Consider the following 20,571-nt stretch of genomic DNA (forward strand, 5'->3'; position numbering starts at 1 on the left):
GAACTGCTAATTCGCAAAGAAAGAAGAGTGAAAAAGATTAAACAGTACAAGCTGGATTTGTAGGCAGGCCTGTATGAGTGGCTAACACCTCTGTACAGATATCAGGGGGTACACACTCGGAGTGTTCTGCATCTCCAATTAACACTCTGCATATCTGCTGCCTCCAACAGCAAACTGAAGTTGCTCAGAGACTTCAGTAATTCTGTTTCCACTCCTCCACGTGCCTCTGTTTGAAAGAGTCTATGATTTTACAACGAAGACAATTTAGTGCTGGCCCAATGGATAGCTCAACTTGCTTTGAGAATGTTTTATTTCAAAGAAGGCCCTGACCACAAACTCCAACTGCCTGCACAGTCCTTCCAACTCTGCAAATCTCTGCTCTCTTTAATCAAGTTGCTTCCCCTCCTAACGGCTGCTTGCAGTTAAGAACTGTGAAATCAGTAATTCCAGCATGGATTGTAGGGCCAGAACTCAGTTCCCACTATTTAACCAAAAATTAAGCACCAACTTCACTCCTCTCCAGAAAAGCAAAACCAATCCTTGCTTTCTTTTTTAAAGAATGTTTTTAACAAGACATTCCAGCTACCTCTAAGGTAACAAAAGGATTAGTGTATATGCAGATTAGCACATGCATAGGGTTTTTTTTTTCCCTTTTACTTATAACCAAACAAGAGAAAACTCTTACCAGCTTCCTCATTGCTATTTGCTCATCGCAGTGACAATGCACTGCCCCTGATAAGTATTCAGCCACAGCGTCTGCTCTGAAAAACAAAGCTGCTCTCCCACCTCCTCTGTAAATGATTTGAGGAGCTTTACACCTCTGTCTAAACATCTGTGGATACAATTCCACCCCCCCACGCTCACACTCCATGTTTGCAAATGCAAGAACTTGGGTTGAAGCACAATACGGTCCTGCAGTGAATCCAAGTCCCTAGACTTTTATGCCCTACATACACTGTGGAATTTCCACCCTGCATACCAAATTATTCATGACAGAAACACGGAAGGACCACCTTTCCCCTCCCCCTCCGTGTGAATACCAATGAGAAAAAATAGCAAGAGATTTTCTTTCCCTCCTGATCACAGAGAGAAAAGGAAATATGAAAACAACATATATGGGGGAAGGGAGGGGAGAGTCACCGCACAGTGTCGAAGACCAGGGGTGTGAGCACATACTTATATTAACATCTTCCATCCCTGGAGCTGCAGTAATTTGCATGACATTATCTACCTGGGATGTTGCTATGGTTATCACCATACATAAGTAATTACCAGGGCAAATTGCACATACGGCGCACAGATTCCTGCTGTCAGAAGCAAAGGATTTTTTTTCTTTTTATACTCTTGGAAAATGTAAATGTTTGGAAAAAAAACAACAACGCTAACCGCAATGAGAAGAGGAAAAAGTTTAAGACTGCTCCCAAATGATCTAAAATGATTGTTAACTGTACTTATTGGCAACAGTACCTCGAGGCACAGCTCAGATTATCCCTAAGTGAGATGGACACTGCGCAGACTCAGCAGATAATCAACAGAACTCATAACAATAGTAGAAATGGTAACCAGGAACAGCAGTAGTAAACAGTACCAATAACCAGAAATTAATCAGTAGAAATGCTAGAAAATTCCTGCCTGAAGAGTTTTCAGTGAAATTAGATGAGACTGGTAGAGGACAGTGGAAGTAGGATATCACACAGAACAAACGAGGTTGTCAGCATCATGGTGTTGCCATGCTCATTTTGAAGGGTAGATGTCATCTAATCCTAGATCATATAAAAGAAATCAGATATCAGCTCATTCTGATCTCAGGAATTCAGATCTTTCAGAGCTGAAATAATCTCTGCTCCTGGATCAAGCCTCTCACAGCTCTCACTGGTAAACTGGGCAGCTTATTACTTCCCCAGCCCTGACAATGATGGTACTTCCCTGCACTCACCCAAAGTTAAGCTTATTTGTGCTCCAGATTCCAGCCCCAGCATGCCATCATTCCCTGATAACAAAATGCCACCATGAATGCCTGGACTGCTGAGTTAAATCCACAGTCTCATTTCTTCAGGTTGCCTCTGGGGACAGTCAACCACAGCCACAGGAGACACTGAGATGTATTTGATCGGATGATGAGAAAACCACTGTGTTTCAGAACTTCAACCTATTTACATTGGGATCTCCAGGTAAATGGGGCCAAGCTCCATGAGGCACCACATGTGAGCAAGAAAGAAACTGGTTTTCCAAGGGCAGAAGTAAAAAGTATCAGCTCTGGGAATCAGCCAACGTGTCTTTGCATGATGACTAGCACAACTAAATGGGCCATAAAAAATTAGATCAGGTAGAAGATTTAAAGCAGTTTTGGAGACTGGCTCTTTAAATTAAGACAAATTTGAACTCTATGAGCTGTGAGGCACTCCATCACTCTTACTTCTATCAGTCTTTATGCCCGAGTTGGACTCCAGTTTCAGTGCAGACTTTAAATGTCAGTAAGAATACACAGTGGTCTTTTCTTTGAAAGCTACATTCTGATGCCATCAAGTATAGTGACTTTTTTAGTAGGCAAAACTCAAAAACTATATGGAGAGATGATGTGCTCTGAGAAGAGGATTGCTACTGAAAGCACAGGAACAGGTATTAGCCAGCAGGCAGACAGAAAACATGGCATGGCCTTGGGCTCATTATATGGCCTGAGGAAAGGCACTACTAGCAATGCCCAGAAATACTGACCTAAGATGTCAGCATACCCTTATCAGGGCAAACGCAGACTGCAGATAGGAGATAGAAAGAGTCATCTTCGTCTTGATCTGGGTAAATGGACCCATAGGACAGACATACTGGAGCTCTGAGTATGGAACAGTTTGTTGAAAGTGAATAGATATCAGTGAAAGTAAATATGTGAAGAGTGAAACATAAGACAGAAAAAGTGAGATAAATATTGTTAGATTCAGAGGAAAAACGTTATAAACAGCAAGCAAAGCTCTTTGATTTGCTCTGTTTTCCAGCCCATAAAACCCTAATATCCGCCAGTGTTTCATTAAAAGCTTATAAACTACCCAGCATGCCTGCTGCTGCAGAAATAAATGGCTAAAAACACATTTTCAGTGTTGCAGACCTTGTATTCAAAGAAACATAACGTGTATAAAACTCCACCATGTTACTGAGAGAAGTGTGGATCACAAAAATAGCACCTTAAACTCCAAATTTAGTTAATGTAGATCATTCAGCAGTCGTAGGTTTCTCTCAACAGAGATGTTCATAGTAGCACTTTAAAAGCAGAAAATAACATCCATTTCCCTCCTCCCTCCAGTAACTTCTCATTGCTCTGCTAAGATCAAACAACAAGCTACAACATCACTGATGAGCAAGCAGCAAGGCATACCTGCCACCCATGCAGGTGGCTTACCACTTGACTAGCAGCTTACTCCAGCATCATATGGACCAAGAAGGTAAAAACTCAGTGCCTCAAGGACAGAAATATTGGCATGGATATGATTGATATCCTCTAGGACAGCACTGGCAACCTTGTATCTTCTACTAGGTGTTTCTGGGGTATTAATTCTGTGTTACACTCGTGGCATAGTTACGCTTGTTTGCTTACTTTACTGTTGCTTGTGTCAAAAAACAAAGTATCCTATTTTTTGTCCTTTCCAAAGTAATGCAGGGATGACAACAGGACCTGTATGCCTAACACATGGGATGGCCAGACAGCAAAGACTGAGGAACAGAAAGGAGAGGAGCTTTAACATTTAAGCGAGCTGCTGCTTTGTGCTGGCTTGTTCGTCTATCAAGAGAGCAAACTGAGGATGCACTTTGACTTCTCTAATTTGTTTCCCCGAGTTCTCTTGGTGAACCTTTTGCCTTAAAGCAATGAAAAAGACACTGCTAATCAGTGGCAACCACAGATTCCCGAGTGTAAAAGCAAGGACAAACTTTCGGTGACCCCGCTGAAGCTGTCAGACAGGCACAGGTGGGCATGGGGCCAGGGAAGAACACACGAGCGGAGCAGAACCACATCCTCCCCCCCCCCGACCCCGGATCCGAGCAGGGCCGGCGATGGGACGGCTCACTGCCGGACCGCCCCGAACCTCGCCGCTCCGCCCGCACCGCCCTGCAGACGTGGCGCCGCCGGGCCGGGCCGCGCTGGCGGACGGCCGCTGCCCAATCGCAAGCGGCGGAACGGCGGGGGAGGAGCGGGGCCGGGCGCGGTGAGCGGCGGCGGGTCGCGGTGCGGTGCTAGCGGCGGGACGGCGAACACGCGGCGGCCGCGGGGTATGGGCGGCGGAGCGGGGCGGTGCCCGGCGGTGCTGCTGCTGGCGCTGCTGCTGCTGGCGCTGCCGGGCGGGCTGGGCAAGCCGACGGCGTGGCAGGAGCGGGCGCGGCCCGGCGCCGCGCAACAGCACGAGGACGCGCCGGGCTTCCAGTACGACCACGAGGCCTTCCTGGGCAAGGAGGAAGCGCGGAGCTTCGACCAGCTCAGCCCAGAGGAGAGCCAGGAGCGGCTGGGGTGAGCGGCCCGGGCGGCGGAAGCGGGACAGGGGTGGGGCTGTCCGCCCCGGGCCCGGCGGCGGCGGGGAGGGCTCGCGGGGGCTGCGCTCCCGGCCCCCGCTGCTCAGTTGCGGGACTGCTGCGCGAAGAAGCGCGGACCGGCTGTCTTACCTTTGTATCCCTTCTCTCTCTTAGCAATGCCATTCCCGTGAGTCAGGCTGAAACCATTTCTTCTCTTGCCTTCATCTCAGTTCCCTCTATTTCCCAGGCCGCTGTTAAACGGGTTCCACGCACCTTCTTGCTCTTGACAACTCTGCTCGGTCTTGCTCTTACTTCCATGCAACAGTTGCATTTTGTCCTTCTCCGTCCTTTACATCCTGCAAGAAAGCAGGTTGCTAATGAAAACAAAGTTTCCCAGCAGTTACAGAAAGGTCTTTCTAATCAATAAGCAGAGAATAGTTGGAAATATCTTCACATTCTCACTAAGATGTGCTGTGTCCTTTCACAGGGAGTGGTGCTGAACCACGGTGTGTCTGTATGATGCCACCATAATGGTGCTGTTGGCTCAGAATGACCTCGTGCTCCTTGTGCAAGCTGCAGCTCAGTAAGCAAAGCCACAAAGCACTTAGCACAAATGACCGATTTAATCCAGATTGTTTGAAAAGGGAGCAAAAGAAATCATCTCAGAATCCATGTTCATGGCTTCAAAGACATGTGTTACATAAATTAGGTCTTCCTTTATTCTTGCACACGCGTGGATTTTTCAGCTGGGGGTATGAAGTGTGTGCAAACAGTGAACATTCACAAAACTCAGCCCAGCCTAGCATCAATCTGCTGGAAAGCCATAGAAAGAACTGCAGGGGTTCACAAAACCCAACGCTTTTGTCCTTGTGGCCTCTGTTAAACATCAGATACATGCTTGTATTATAGTTGTTTTCCTGTTCTAAGTCCATCATAGCCTCTCCCTGCACCCTGTGCATGGGTCCCCCAAAGTCAGCAGGCACAATCTACAAGCCAGCTGAGATGGTCTGTTGAGTAACTTCAAAAGTGAAGGTTCTGTTTTGATTATTCATTGCAGTATTGAAGAATGAATGGAGAAATGCTAAGATCATCTTCAGAACGCAAGAGAGCCTCACCCAATAGGACTGCTTTCTGCATTTTGGGCATTACCTTTTAGTGGAAAATCAGGACTAGATAAAGAACTTGGGCTGACATCCAGCTTCAATTTGACATCCAAAAGCAAATTGAAGAGGTTTGTTTTTCTGCCCACCCTTAATGGATATCACTCTCTTTTTACAGGAAAATTGTGGATAGAATAGATGAAAACCAAGATGGCTATCTCACGACAGAGGAGCTGAAAAACTGGATTAAACGGGTACAGAAACGCTATATCTATGAAAACGTCGCTAAAGTTTGGAAAGACTATGATACAAACAAGGACAATAAAATCACCTGGGAAGAGTACAAACAGGCTACCTATGGTTATTATCTAGGTGAGACGTCATCAGATTATCTGTGTGCTCAATGACAGATGAGGGTATGAGGTACGATTTCATGCCCTGTAGCCAAGCTGATTTTGGTACAGATAGATAAATCAATACCGACAGAACAATGAATGGATATTAATTGACTGTGAATACCTTTATACTGGAAATGAGAAGACAGTGTCTTAATGCCATATATTCACTTTCTGGAGCAATAGTAAGCAATAATAAGTAGAGGGTTTGATTGCTTTTTCAAACCAAGGAGTTGTGTACATCACACTGATTCCTAAAAGGAACAAAACTTCTGCAAATGAAATCTACTCTGAATACTTCCTAAGCAAAACTTATGAAAGCAGACTAAAGAAATTCATCTACCAAGTATAATATGTCATACTGTAAAAGCAGGCTGGATATGGCTCTGGGCACCCTGATCTAGTGGTTGGCAATGCTGCTCGTGGCAGGGAGGGTTGAAACTAGATGATGATTATGGTCCTTTTCAACCCAGGCCATTTGATGATTCTATGAAACACCTGGATTCCAACAGGAGGCTTATTTAGCCATTAACCTATACTATTAAGTCACCTTTAAAATCAAAGAGTTTCACCCTAAGAAATTCCAGTTTAACACAGCAGCTGTTCTAGCAATAAGCCTTTGTATTTCTAGACTCAGAGTACGTACCAGTAAATTAGGAGACTCTGTTGTTCCTTGTGAGGTTTGCTATCACGTAATTTTGTGATTATCTTGTTGAATTGGCAGAAAATCCAGAAGAATTCCAAGATGCAACAGATCGGCACAGCTTTAAGAAGATGCTGCCCAGAGATGAAAGGCGATTCAAAACTGCTGATCTGGATGGAGACTCGGCTGCCACTCGTGAAGAATTCACCGCTTTCCTTCACCCAGAGGAATTTGAGCACATGAAAAACATCGTTGTCTTAGTAAGCAGTGCAAAAGCAATGATGCTGTTATTATTTTTGTGGTTCAGGTGAACTTTGATAAGTTTCTCCAGCCTTTCCTGGCAGGGTTGAGAAGTAGGCAGACAGACACATGCTTAGTGGCCAGCTGGGGAAACAGAAAGGGATATGTAATTCTTGAAATTTACTTGATTAAGAGCTCTCGGTACAAGGAAGACAAAACAGGAGCACTTAGACTGCTCTTAAATGGAAACAATTTTGGTATGGATGTGTACCAAAATAAAGGTATAAAATATATGCTGACGTGAGGCTGTCAAAGCGTTCGATACCGACTTGTAATTGCACTTAGCTTAAAACATAAGCATGGTGTCCCAGTCAGAGCTCGAGTGCAAAATGATCAAGGAAGGGGAATAGCCAGAATTCTGTTTTCTCTTAATTATTTCAATGTGATTTTCCAGGAAACTTTAGAAGACATAGACAAAAATGAGGATGGCTTTGTGGATCAGGATGAGTACATTGGTAAGTCTGAAAGTTTGTATCTTACAAAGTGTCCATTTGTCTGTCTTCTCTCAAAGCTGCAACAGCATCAGCAAACCAAAGAGGAACGATTGTGTGCTTCAGAGTCTCCTGTTTTCTACTAAGTATTCTCCTAGATTATTTAGGAGGTAAACCCAGATGCTTTTCTAAAGATTTTTTGCAGCAATGCCTTTGTTTCTTGTAGAAATACAAGGTGATTTATTAAGAACGAACTGTGTAGAAACAGTGAGATTAAGGAGATTAAGGGTTCTCAAACAAAATTGGGAAGTATGTGAAAAATAACTGCGTTACTTAAGTAAGAACAGAATGGAAACATTAACAGCAGATCAGTCACAGTTAATTTACACCAGCTTAAGTCACTCTCTGCAGTTAGCTGCTGTCTTGTGCTTAGACATATGAAAACAAAATGGACAGGAGATCAGCTATACGTAATACATTTTAGCCTTTTGAATAATGTTTCTGATTCCAAACGCTAACCTCTCCCTCTTCACTCACTTTGATGGGTTTTAAATCAAGAAAGTAGTACCAGGAAAGCTATAAAGATCACTTCTCGTATAATCGGGCACAGTATACACATGTTAATTAATGGCAGGGGGTTTCTTTTCCTTGTAAATTATATTTAGCCTCAGAATGTGAGTGCTATTCATTTATGACTGAAATAACAGAGCAGCATAATTTCCACAGTAATTTCAGTTAATTCAGTGACATTACCTACATATAATTATAAGGTAATCGTCAACATTTGTTACCATTGCAAATGCTGTTTTTTCTGTCTTCTAGGATAGGAAGCATAGAATGTTCTAGTTACAATCACCCCACACCGGCAAAGATGATAAAAGTCAAACTGACAGGATGTCAGATGCTTCAAATAAACAATATAATTTGCTCTTTAAAAATGCAAAAAAAAAAAAAAAAAAAAAAAAAAAAGTGAACGTGTTGTCTGAAGTTTTCTTTATGAGTTGAGGAAAATTGCTTAAGATATTCCTCCATCCCTTTTTCAGATATAATTACATTTTGGTTTTGATCGAGCTGGGGTTGAAAATGGCCAAATCTCCTCTTTGATTAGGAACAATAAAAAAAGCCCACCAAATGCGGACTGTGGATCAGGTATTTGATGGGGGAGTTTGCTGAAGGTCGCAAAGCACTTCCTCCCTCTTCCTTCCTTCTTGCCTCCTGATTTGACTTCTACAGCATTTGTTTTAGATTTTGTAAAAGCAGCAAAGCAGAATATTTCTAGTCACGTTAAGTACAGAGAACTAAACTCACTGTGCATGAGCAGGTAATGGGTATTTCAGGGATACTTTGAACAGTTGTGCCAATAGACAGGCCTTATCCAAGTGTATATCATCCTAGTGTATATGCTTCCGCTGAGGAGTAAGGGGAGACTATTCTGACATTTCAGATCAGTATTTACATCTAATATCAGTGAGCCTTTGGCCCTAAGACCAACCCTATGGGATGCACCCTTCCATAGCGTATCCTTGAAAACCAAATGCACAAATCATAGTAGTACTATCTACAGAGCAAGCTTTAATAGAAAAATGAAAGGCTTGAAAAGTAAGCACCCCAAATGAGCAAGAGCCAATTGATTGGCTACAGAGACCAGAAGGATAAAGTGAACACACTTACGCGTCCTGAAGGATTTTTGCAACCAGTGATTTGGAAGGGCTATGCTGTAAAAGAACAGATGTAAATCAGTACTTGCTCTTAATAGTCACTAGTACTCACCAAACTCTATTTATATAAATAGCAGCTGCCACTGTGGCATTTTCCTACCATGATGCATAGCAACAGCACGTTATGGAATATTGGTGGGAGGATTCAACCTATACTGCCATATCACCAGCATCTGCCTCTGACACCATGGGCCAACATAACAAAACAGGAGGCATTACTTTTAGAGCAGCCCTTGTAAAATATATAATAGACATTCTAATGTTTAATCTTTTCCTTAAAACATTAAAAAAGAAGAACAAAGACAAAAAAAATGAGTGAGATATTTTACCTTGGTTTTGAGTTGGACACGCCTGCCTTAACCACTCTGCTGGCTGGAGTCTGATTTTATCCATGAAGACCTTTGCTGTCAGGAACAAGAGAAAATTGCTAAGTCCCTTTCTCATGTGATTGAGCAAAATATTTAGCAAAATAGCAATCCTTAAAGAACTTTTTTCACTCAAATTCAGGGACAGAAGACGTTTGGACAGGTTGATTTCTCTTAACTGTGCACTGCTATTGAGTCTAATACGATACTAAAGAACAGAGTCACCGGTTGTGAAGAAACAGACTTGAAAGAAGATATGTATAGCTTCAGTACATCCCAAATTTCATTATACCATACAAAAAACGCTGTGCAAAGAGTGAAATGTTTAGTTTTTCTGAGCAATGCTGCAAATATCTCTAGTTAGTGCACAATTTTCTAATTAAATATGACTTGAGCGAGACTTTGATTTCCTTTCCAGCTGATATGTTTGCAAATGAAGAGGGTGGACCTGAGCCTGACTGGGTGACTACAGAGCGTGAACAGTTTTCAGATTTCCGTGACCTCAACAAGGATGGAAAGATGGACAAAGAGGAGATTCAGCACTGGATTCTCCCACAAGACTACGATCACGCACTAGCTGAAGCCAGGCATTTAGTCTATGAATCGGATGTCGATAAGGTATATAGAGTTCTAGCATGAAAAAGTAGGGTTGAGGTTTTCTTCTTTGGTTGTTGTTGGGTTGGGTTTATTTTTTAAACATAGTGTAAGTTAGCAAGAAGTGATTCCTAATAACTTGCATTATTAGTACACTTTGTTTAAGGCTTTAGAGGCTAGACGTGCTGTTGTCATAACACATTAGTGCAAATTTCAGTTGGTAGGGTGAGAATCACAAGTGAATTAGGTTAGATAAGAAACTCTATCTTCTTATGCCTGCATGTTTTACCACAGCAGTTCTTTTTTTCTTCTAAGAGTTGTTATGGGTTTTGTACTTTGATTTAGACTGTTAGACTAAAAAAAGAAAGATACGCTACCTAAGAGGTGTCAAACAGCTCCAGTTTCTGTAATCAGACGCACATCCATTTCATTTAACAAGAGAGACTAGTAGTTCTGTGGATCCCAGATGGTGATCATCTGAGGTGGAATGCCAGCAAAGTTGGAGCCTGAAAAACCCAAACACTCTTAGACAGGAAAGCTTAAATTTCTAACATAATCAACCATCTTAAACCAAATACATACCACATGCAAGACCATGTACCAGGTAACTCAGACTGTTCAGTAGTGAGTTAATTACAAGGTAGTTTCAGTTATCAGTTTGACCTGACTAAAGCCAGAGGGACTGCAGTGGGTCAAAAAGCTGCAGCAACTCCTGACTCTTAAGACTTGCTTCTTTGAAGAACTTTCTGTGCCACGGGCTCTTGTAGGTTTGTACTGGTACTTTTTACTGAGCTTTAAAAATGTCCTCAAAGACATTTTCTTTTCTTGCCACCAGGATCAAAAACTAACAAAAGAAGAGGTTTTAGACAACTGGAATATGTTTGTTGGAAGTCAAGCTACTAATTACGGGGAAGACCTCACAAGAAACCATGATGAACTATGATATAAGTATACCAAGCAGCATGCCACAGGCCTTTTCTCCATTTTACTGAATCTATCACATTCATCCCCTTTTTGGGGAGGATGGACAAGGGACACGCTCAAAACTGAATGACGTGCATATATTTTTAATATGGCAGTTTATTACCTCAGAAACTACGTAGAAGTAGGGTTTGTTGTATTATTATTATTTTATTTTCTTCACAAGGTTGAATACTATATCTAATTATGCAGTTCTATTTTGGGAGAAAAATGGTAATGTTTCTTAGTAGGTTTGATCTGGGAAAGGCACTTAAAACATAATTCCAAGGATACAGCTATGCTTAGAACGAAACCTACTTTTTCAGTAGTCTAAGTTATTTAGTCATCATTTCTAATAGCATTTGAAATCATAAAGTGACTTAGATTGGAAGGGACCTTGAAGATCATCTAGCTCCAACTTCCTACTGTGGGATCAGATCTTACCATACCAGGCTGTCCAGGGCCCTATCCGGTCTGGTATTGAACAAATCCAGGGATCAGGCATCCAGAAACATCTCTGCTCTTACAGTTTTACCCTTCTATACAGAGGTTTGACAAGATGCACCACCCTTTTGTCTGCATTGCATTTTTCTGTCCCAGTTGGGCTGAAGGAGACCCACAGGTCATAGATTTACAAATGCAATGTGTGCAATTGGCCCTTCTCCCTAATCCCCACTGCAGTGCAGAAGAAGCACATGTGGCCCAACACCCATGCTGGCATTCCACAGCAAGGGTTGCTGAGTTCAGACTGACAGGTGCTCCTTCTGACAACAGAGGTAACGTACATTGTTTGTGGGCTGTTAGTTACACTGTTTCCTGGAAGGAATTATGCCACATGGAGAATAATTTATCTCACGCTTTTCGCACTTTACCCAAGCCATACTCTTGTTCACACAGTGTGAGTGGCAGCAGCTCTATGATGGAGAAAGAATGAGACATATCACCCCTCTGGGCCTTCAGTTTTCTGTACCACACACGGGGACAGATTCATGTGGCTAAAGTTCTAGTTTGTATGTATGTACGTATAAATACTTGTTACTGAAGCAACTACATGGAGACAGCTTTCCTTCCAAAGAAGGGAGTAAGCTTTCCACACAGGTGCTTTCTTTTTTACTGTATAATGTGAGCAGTAACATGTATATTTTTATATACCTAACTCAGATAAGTTTGGTTGGTTTTAAATGTACTATTTTTAAAACAAGAACTATAGAACCGCAACTTTTTGATACTATGAAGGTGCAATAACACTAATACAGACCAGCCTAGAACAATGATGTGAAGCCTTTTGTGTCAGTAGTTCAGCCTGAAGCACTAGCTCGTCATCTAGAAACAGCAGCTGGATGTATGGCACCAACCTTTTCTTCTTTGCTTCATTAAAAAAGCTAGAAATATGTTGAGTGTATATTTTTACTATTGCTAGAATCTGTTATGAATGCTAAGTTCACGTAAGAACAGTGGTTAAATACTTGCAGTTGAAGATAGTTCTGTATTACACACTCTGGCATAGATCCCTTGCCTTTGTTAGCGTAACTATTAAGCTTCTAGTGTGCCACCTACAGCATTGCCAGCAAGGTCTCCTGAAAGTCCCTACCTCTTCTGCTAACGTAGAGTAGGACAGATGTCATAAGACATAAATGGTGTTTGCTCTCCCAGTAATTCCACGTCAAAGTAATGCCTAAATGCAGTGTTATCTGAGAAGCAATAAAATTGTATCTTGACACACATAAAAAAATTATCTGTTTTGTTTATTATTTGGACTTGTAAAGGTTTGCTGTACTGAATAGTCCTAACAATCTTGATAACTTCTGTTTTCTAGCAGCCCTTTCATACTCGAGTTTGAGATTTTTGTATTTTAGTACAGAATTGCTGCGCTCTCTCTGCACTTGGATCATCATCTGCTGTCTCAGGAAACAATACCTTAAAAGACCTCAGTAAAAAAGCTTGTTTCCTACCACTGAAACTACAGCTCAGACTAGATAGGAAGCCAAGGGTTTTCACTGGAGCCCAAGGGAAGGTTGTTTGGTAAGTCTTGTTGAAATTCAGTGGGAGTTGGGTGCTGAGACACTAAGCATCGTTGCCTACAGCTAAACATGACACTTCCAAATCCACTGTGTTCTATCCCAACAAAAAAACTGCATCTGAGCTTTGACAGGCAATCACGTTTTCTTCCACATTACTCAGTGAATCTGGAATAAAATTAGCATCAAATGAGAAAGAGATCATATTCCTTTGTTTGTACTCAATTTCTATTAATGATCGGAGTATATTGGGTATTTTCCAATATAAAACAATGTAAATAATAATACTGAAATCAAATGAATTATTTGGAAATTTAGGCCAATTGTATTTACAGGCTTTTTGGGTTTTTTTTTTGCATGTTTGTTTTTTTACAAGAAGAATGGTACTCAGAACATGCCCAGCTATGAATAAGGCAAACATGCCAGTTAAAATGAAATTCAAGCCAATCAAGTTATCAATCATTCTAAGTATAATGGAGTCACATTAAGAGCATTTTTATAAAGCAGAGTACAAAAACATATTTTAGAGAGCATGACTTATCATTAATGTGATTTCATTCTAGAGGCAACCTCCTTTGTGTAGCTCTTCATAGTGTTTCACTTACCAACGTTCAGCAACGTGCAGTATATTTTGTGCACTAAATTTTCCTTTCAAGCTCAATGCACTATGGAAGAGTAACTCAAAAAGAGACTAGAGCTTCTGGGTTTAAATTTAACAATATTTAAGGAAAGCAAACCTTTGCTAGGGGATATAACTGTTAACATTGTGATTTTTCAAGCCTAAGGTTTCTAACGGGGTTTGACTGTTCCAGAGATAAGATTTTTTTTCCTAGGTAACATATTTCAAGTCATATTATGAGCAAATGTTACAAAATTTTAGTGTAATGTGAAATACTGTAATGTCAGATAGCATTATTTATCTGCTTAATATGACTAAACCCATTAATTGCTGGGAGCCATGCTTCATCCCAGCAACATGAAAATTCATTTTGTGCCTATCTTGTCAGTTATTGCCTATTTTCTTAATGAATAGTGACGTAGTGAAATTCTGTCGGGAAGTATGTTTATATATTTCCAACTGCAGGTTCTGTGTGGTAACTCCTGTTACATAGATCCTCCATTATCTACATGTTTTCATTATGCCTATGCCACGACATATCAAAGATGCATTTTTCCTCCTTATGTATCTGGAAAGCCATTATTACTGCACATGCAGTTTTAATTATTAGAATTCATGGAATGAACTAAGTGGCTAATGTTCATTGTCTTATATTTCCATTTGATGATTCAATCGGGTTAAATCTGTCTCCTAATCAAGGTACTTTACATAGCTCCCTGTGGAATGGAGGATGCAGCTCGTCCTTATCCTATTACATTTACACAAGTATCTTAAAATAGTTGCATAATGATTTACTGTCACAATACAGAAGTCAGTCTGGATCCCAGTCAACAGCAGAACCCCTTGACCTTACATGGATGGACAAAGGCCTTGGCCACATAAAAGCAAACATAGGAACAGTGGGGTGGATTTTGGGACTTGAGGTTAGAAGTAATTTGATAACCATCAGGTCCTGATCCCTTTATTACTACTGAGCAATAATGCTAGGAGTTTAGGCTGATTCATTCTCACGTAAGGTATTTAGGGCATAAGACTGTTTCAAGGAGGACAGTGTCTAATGGTCTGTTCAAATACATTTATCCCTTTTACTGAGTGATATTGCTCCTAGACAGCTGATTACCATTAGCATATGTGACCACTGGCACGTGTAACTTGTTTTGCAGGGTGGCATAAGAGGCCACATGAAACATTTCAAAGCCAAAGATTCTTCAAGGCTTGGCATGGCCCATAGCTGAATAGTTGGAACTAATAATCAGTGCCTCTCTCTAATTTAGTGTGCTATGTTCCATTTAGTATGCCCAGCAAGGAACACATAAACCAAAATTTCTAAGTTTCAAAGAAATAAAATTGGGCTTATATTTAATTTACAGGCACTAGTGAGGCCCTTCAAATCCAAGCGCTGTGTAAATTCCAACCCTGATGATTTTCAAAGCAACCTCCAAAAGGTACCAGCTTTCCCATAGAGCGCAGGTATATAAGGGACTTAGATGCACGTGACACAGCAAAGGCAGCTTCCCAGCTGCATTCTCTCTCCATAGGATGAGGTAAAGTTTCTTTCCCAGACAGGAGCATCTCCTCACTATGTCTGCCACAAGAGTGCAACAATCATCAGGTATATCCATTACCATTCCTGTTGATAACTAATGAATTTCTGTCTTCAGAACAAACATTGGCTGTGCTTATGGCAGCAGAGTTCTGCAGCTCAGTTTCATCTACTGCACGTTTGTCATTTTCCTTGTCCAAACTAACACTGGCACTTGCTACCTAAGGAGAATGATCAAGGTTGTGTACGGCAGTGTAAGAAGTTATCATAAAGAATCCGAATACCCAGGTGGCTGCCATATGCAGTTTTATAACTTAAGAGTTAGCCTCACATTTGTAGTATGTGAAACCGCCCCATACCTGAGCGGCAGTACAGAACAAGTCATGCCATGATACTGAATCTCTATGGTAATTAAGGGTTACACATGCATTAGAAGTGACAATGTTTCATCATATCAACAAATTTAGTTACGCATCAAGACGCTTTCAGTTAAGTGGGAAATGATTTCTTTATATGGGAGTAGCCAGACAATCCTCAAAATGACAGTTCATTGGACCAATGAGGGTACAGAAACCAGTGGAAAATGATACGTATAGCTTTTGAAGGCATACCTTAAAATCCTCAGTGAGACAGAATTGATGTTAGAAAAACATGAATTGATAATCCCATAGCACTCCAGTACAGGACTGCCCAAGGAAAGCCATCCTTAAGATGCTGCACAGATAACCAAAGCATGGCCCAGGTTTAGGTAAAACAGAGAGTTACTCAGTAGCCCACTCCAGGGTGCACTGCTTCCTCGCTGCATGGCCACAGCTGGATTCTGAGGAAGCTTGACATCAGCTCTGAACTGGATACAGCAAAGTATAGTTAAACAAGGAAAACGAATGGAAGAAACTAGAAGTAGTAACATTCTATTTTTCTCATCTGTATTCATAAACAAAAAGATGTCTAACATACCACTGGGTTCAAGAACATTTATGGGGAAATCTGAATGGATATAATTAAACAAAGGTGGTAAAACCAAGAATGCAGAGAAAGAACATCTAGAAATACTGCCTTTAAAATCTACTTTATCCAAGTGGAAACAAAACATTTTAAAAGACGATAATGCTCTAAAAGCTATTCAAGTCACCAGCCAAATTAAACTGACCGAAATCTAATTTCTTCCTTGTCTTGTTTAGCAGATACTTAAAAGATCAATATTGTTGTCTCTGTAGATCGGCATGAAGTATTAATGGGTGTGAGCATTTTGAAGCTTTTTACAACATATTCAGCCTCATTAAACATTAAGCAGGCTTGAAATATATATATAAAATAACTATCAGCTTCCTATCCTTCATAGGCAGAACAAAGGTAGATCAAAAGTGAGAAGCAGGAAGAAAGCTATTACATGAATTGGGAATTCAGAGAGGAGTTAACTTAGGAAAGCTGTCAGTATAAATAAACTCAATCAGATACATTTTACCATAAGGAAAGATCATATTCTTCTGACTCACAGACCACAATACGTGCTAAGGAGCAAAGAACTGTAGTTTTCATAGCGTGAGGAATTCACAAAAACACACCTCTGACCACAAAAGTACCCATCAGAGGCCCAGTCCTCATCTACACTATAGCACCTTTCACCCTCCATGCTTGCTATTGGACCTCCACTTCCATGGGTTCAGTGAGAAGGAGCCTTGTTCTATTGCCCCTGCTTTTCATAAATGGCTGGCACGTTAAAAACATCTGGGCAATACAGCAGAGAAGAGTTTCAGGTTCACTAAAGGGAGATGTCAGCTTTGCAAATCACTGGAAGTAACTGGACATAAACTGTCAAAATAAGTCAGCAAAACGGTGTGGTTATTGTCAGAAAGTAACACAAGTCTGCAATCCAAGATGCGGCTAAAGGTTACAGACAGCACAGTGAGATGGCTGCTCTATGATGTGCAGATCAACTCATTTACCCACAAATGCTGTTTTATTTTAATACCTTTTTCTCCCATTTGCCTGCTTGCCTTATCGTTACTACAGACATAATGAAGAATAAAATTCAACCACACGCTGTATTGCCTTCACCACTGCAGATTCTGGCAGGGCTTACAGAGAAGCTTTTTGGATAGCTTTCTCATTGTATTTCTTCCAGTATTGCCTAGACATAAAGGCATCAGACCAGGCATACTAGGGTTAGGATTTTCTACAGCCTCCTCTGCTCAGTTTGGGAAGATGGTAACAGCAAGAAGAGAAACCGTGTAGGATTCATTCCTTGTCAGACACACTAGATTTTCCAGAAAGTACACTAAGCTATTGAGCTGGCTCCGTTAAGCCCTCTCACACAACATGACGGTAGGAATACCACCCATCAGTCATCATTTCCTTATGGTTTCTCCAAATTCAGTATACCCAGAAGGTAAATCAAATAGGTATTTTTAAAGTTCTGCAACTTTAGCAAGATACCAGTGGGCTTAAATGAATATCAAACACCATAAGGAACGATACTCAAATAGCATTTGACACTGGGCTATTTGTGCTACATTTTTTTTTCAGAATAGAACTGAAAATAGACTCCTGTGTTTGACTGCATGACACCCTACTTCTGTACTTTCTTTACCTATACACCATGCTGTTAATAGGCGCTGATCAGAGCAGCAACACATGAAAGTTCTACATTCACGCATGTGCCAAACTTGCAGATGTGGTTTAAGGAGATGACAGTGCTGTCTACAAAGTCACATTTAAAATTCAATGCAAAAAATGCATTTAACGGGAGAAGATTACATGCTTTGTGAGCAAAGCCAGGTTCTGCACTGTCCCCACCTTGTTCCTAATAAAACTTGGAACAGTTTCAGATACAAAAAAAGCCCTGCATTACTGGAACAACACTCGTCCCTTCCTCATTGTGCCTTTTTAAATACACAAAGGATGCCTGGAACTGCCTCCCCAGTGCCATCCGGCACAGGTGGTTGTGCAAGGAATTCTCTCATTTCTTACACAGCCACAGAGGAGTACAAGGAAGCCACAATGCAGGACATGGTGGAGGCTGTGTGATGCAGATGGGAAGGCACACTATCCATGTAGGTGCTGTTAAGGAGCACCACGTGGTGTCCTGCTTGCTTCTTAAAACTGAGTGCTTTGTTCTAAATTGCAGATCCCGAGGGTTGTTTGGGGAAGAAAGGTAACATGACAACAGTGTCAAGTATTTCTTTCATACCACAGTACAACACAGGAAAAATCAAGCGAGACGGTTTTCTTGCTGAGATTGCCATAGTTCTTATTTCTATAAAAATCCTCCTCCTCTCAAGTCTGTGCTCATTCATGTGTCATCCTTGAATCTGAGCTTCTGGCGTGTAGGAAACAAGCCAAACATCAGAGTCACCTAAGTGCTGTGAAATTGGCATTGAAGCTTAGGGTAGAATGAGCAGGCACAAAGATGGGGATACATATATGTAGGCAGAAATAGCGCTGCAAAGAGAGAGGAGAATTTCACCCATCCTGCTGCTTTCTAATCAGATCTGAAAACTAGCCTGGCATGGATGAAATCTATTTCACTTCTGATATTCTGCCCCTTTTGAAAATTTGAGAGATGAGAACTACTGGTGCTGCACTTGCTATAAATACCTACTCATGCAAGGTGTAGCAGTTGGCTTTGATAGAAGCCAGTACTCCACTCCCTCCATTCCAACAAACACCCAGCATCTTCACTTTCCAAGTTCTTTCCAACCTTCAGTCACCAATATCTATGATCTCTCACCTGGATGTTTATCAAAGCTTTTATCTTTAACCCACAGCACAGACAGTGCTAAATTCTTTGACAATGTCTTTTGGTTCAACGATGGTACAGTGCTTAGCAAGTGAGATTGTACCTCGTGACTTGGATTCCTAAGAGTTACGGTAACACAGGTAATAAAACAACCACAGTTCCACAGTTACAATTCTAACGGACTAAAACTCATACCTCAAGACCACCAAACCATGAAGAAATAGCATTATAAAAAAGACAGTATATTGCAAAAGCGTCAACTCTCAGCTAGTATTAATTGGTATGACCCCAAACAGTGTGATTTCTCTCTTATTTTTCGGTGTATCTACTCTTATTTACATCCACAGGCACTGTTTTTAAGCAATCCTTGCAGATAAAAAGCAACACAGAAAAACATCCCTGTCCAATTTTTTTTTGCTGCTGTAAAGAACACATCATAGGCACAGGTATACCAGCACATTAAAGACAGATGAGAAAGAAATCGTTCAGTTGTTTGGAATTAAAAAGAATTTCAAAAGGAACATACATACACAAATTGCTTTCATTGAGGTCTGTAAAGATGCTGGTAATTTGGTAGTTTTGCACTGTCAAAGAATTGATAACCTATTAAAGATCAAGAGAAGAATAATATACACACACACAAAGCAGGCAGCGAGAGCACCACTGAAATATGTCAATAGGAACAGGAAAGTTGTAATAGAAATCTACAGGTCACTGAAATGCATTCGTTTCTGAATCAAGTATTCTAATAGAATAAAACTTTGTTCTTTAAATATGAAATGACTATTTGGTACACACGCAATTAGATACAAGCATAAGTAAAACATGGATGAGCTACTGGCAAAGTCACTCAATCGTCTATTGTTTGATATTCTTATGTTTTTATTTTCGGAAGACATAGTGCTAGATTTGCAAACAGGCTGGAAAAAAACTAATTAGAACTAACTGTTGTTGAGAAATGTTAATGTAGAATGGGAGGCATTTAAAGAACAGTAGCAGAGTTTAAAAGATAAGTTCATTCCAGTAAATCAGTATCAAAATGACAAGAGAAGCCAACATGGCTCAAGACAGATATATGGAACAATACATAAGATAAACAAAAAAGCTTTTGAACCCATCCACAGAATATGAGAAGTGAAAGATTTGATTAAGTATTAAAAGAAAAAGGCTAAGCCAAATGAAACAAAAACAAGAGTGAATCATACAGCTAAAAATCTCTCAACATGAGGGGGTTTGTTTTGGTTTTGTTTTGTATTATATCAGGATAGAAAGTAAGAATTAAGAATTTGTTTTCAAGAATGATATTTTTCACAAAAAAGAATAGGATTCACTTTCAACTGTCCTGTGAGATATATTTGTTGCAGTCTACTTGAACACTTCTCATGAGGCAGGTTTTAGGGCTTTTCCCCAACCTTTACAACTTTAACATATCAATGCAAATTATGCACTAACGACACCAAGGGCAAGTAGGTGAATGTTTTTCACATTCAGGCAAACTGGATCAACAGCTGAAGAAATCCTAACTGCCTAAGGTGCCATTGGTGCATAACCAGCCTCACCTTTGCCCTTGCAGACATTTCTGTGGGGCAATGCCTTTCCTTGGTCTGTGCTTGGTCAGCAGGTCCTTGATCCACTGGTCATTTGTACCCGTT

At 40.8% G+C, this 20,571-nt stretch overlaps 1 protein-coding gene across 1 annotated transcript; it reads left to right on the forward strand.

The window, feature by feature from the left end:
- Positions 1 to 4,114: 4,114 nt before the first annotated feature.
- On the forward strand, positions 4,115 to 12,724 carry RCN1 (reticulocalbin 1). Its single transcript, XM_072337655.1, has 6 exons — positions 4,115 to 4,492; positions 5,773 to 5,966; positions 6,714 to 6,892; positions 7,327 to 7,387; positions 9,865 to 10,064; positions 10,876 to 12,724. The coding sequence occupies exons 1-6, from the start codon at positions 4,260 to 4,262 to the stop codon at positions 10,981 to 10,983; spliced, it is 975 nt and encodes a 324-aa protein (XP_072193756.1). The 5' UTR covers positions 4,115 to 4,259; the 3' UTR covers positions 10,984 to 12,724.
- Positions 12,725 to 20,571: the final 7,847 nt, after the last annotated feature.

This window comes from Excalfactoria chinensis, chromosome 5, assembly GCF_039878825.1.
Source record: "Excalfactoria chinensis isolate bCotChi1 chromosome 5, bCotChi1.hap2, whole genome shotgun sequence".
NCBI classification, from domain to species: domain Eukaryota; kingdom Metazoa; phylum Chordata; class Aves; order Galliformes; family Phasianidae; genus Excalfactoria; species Excalfactoria chinensis.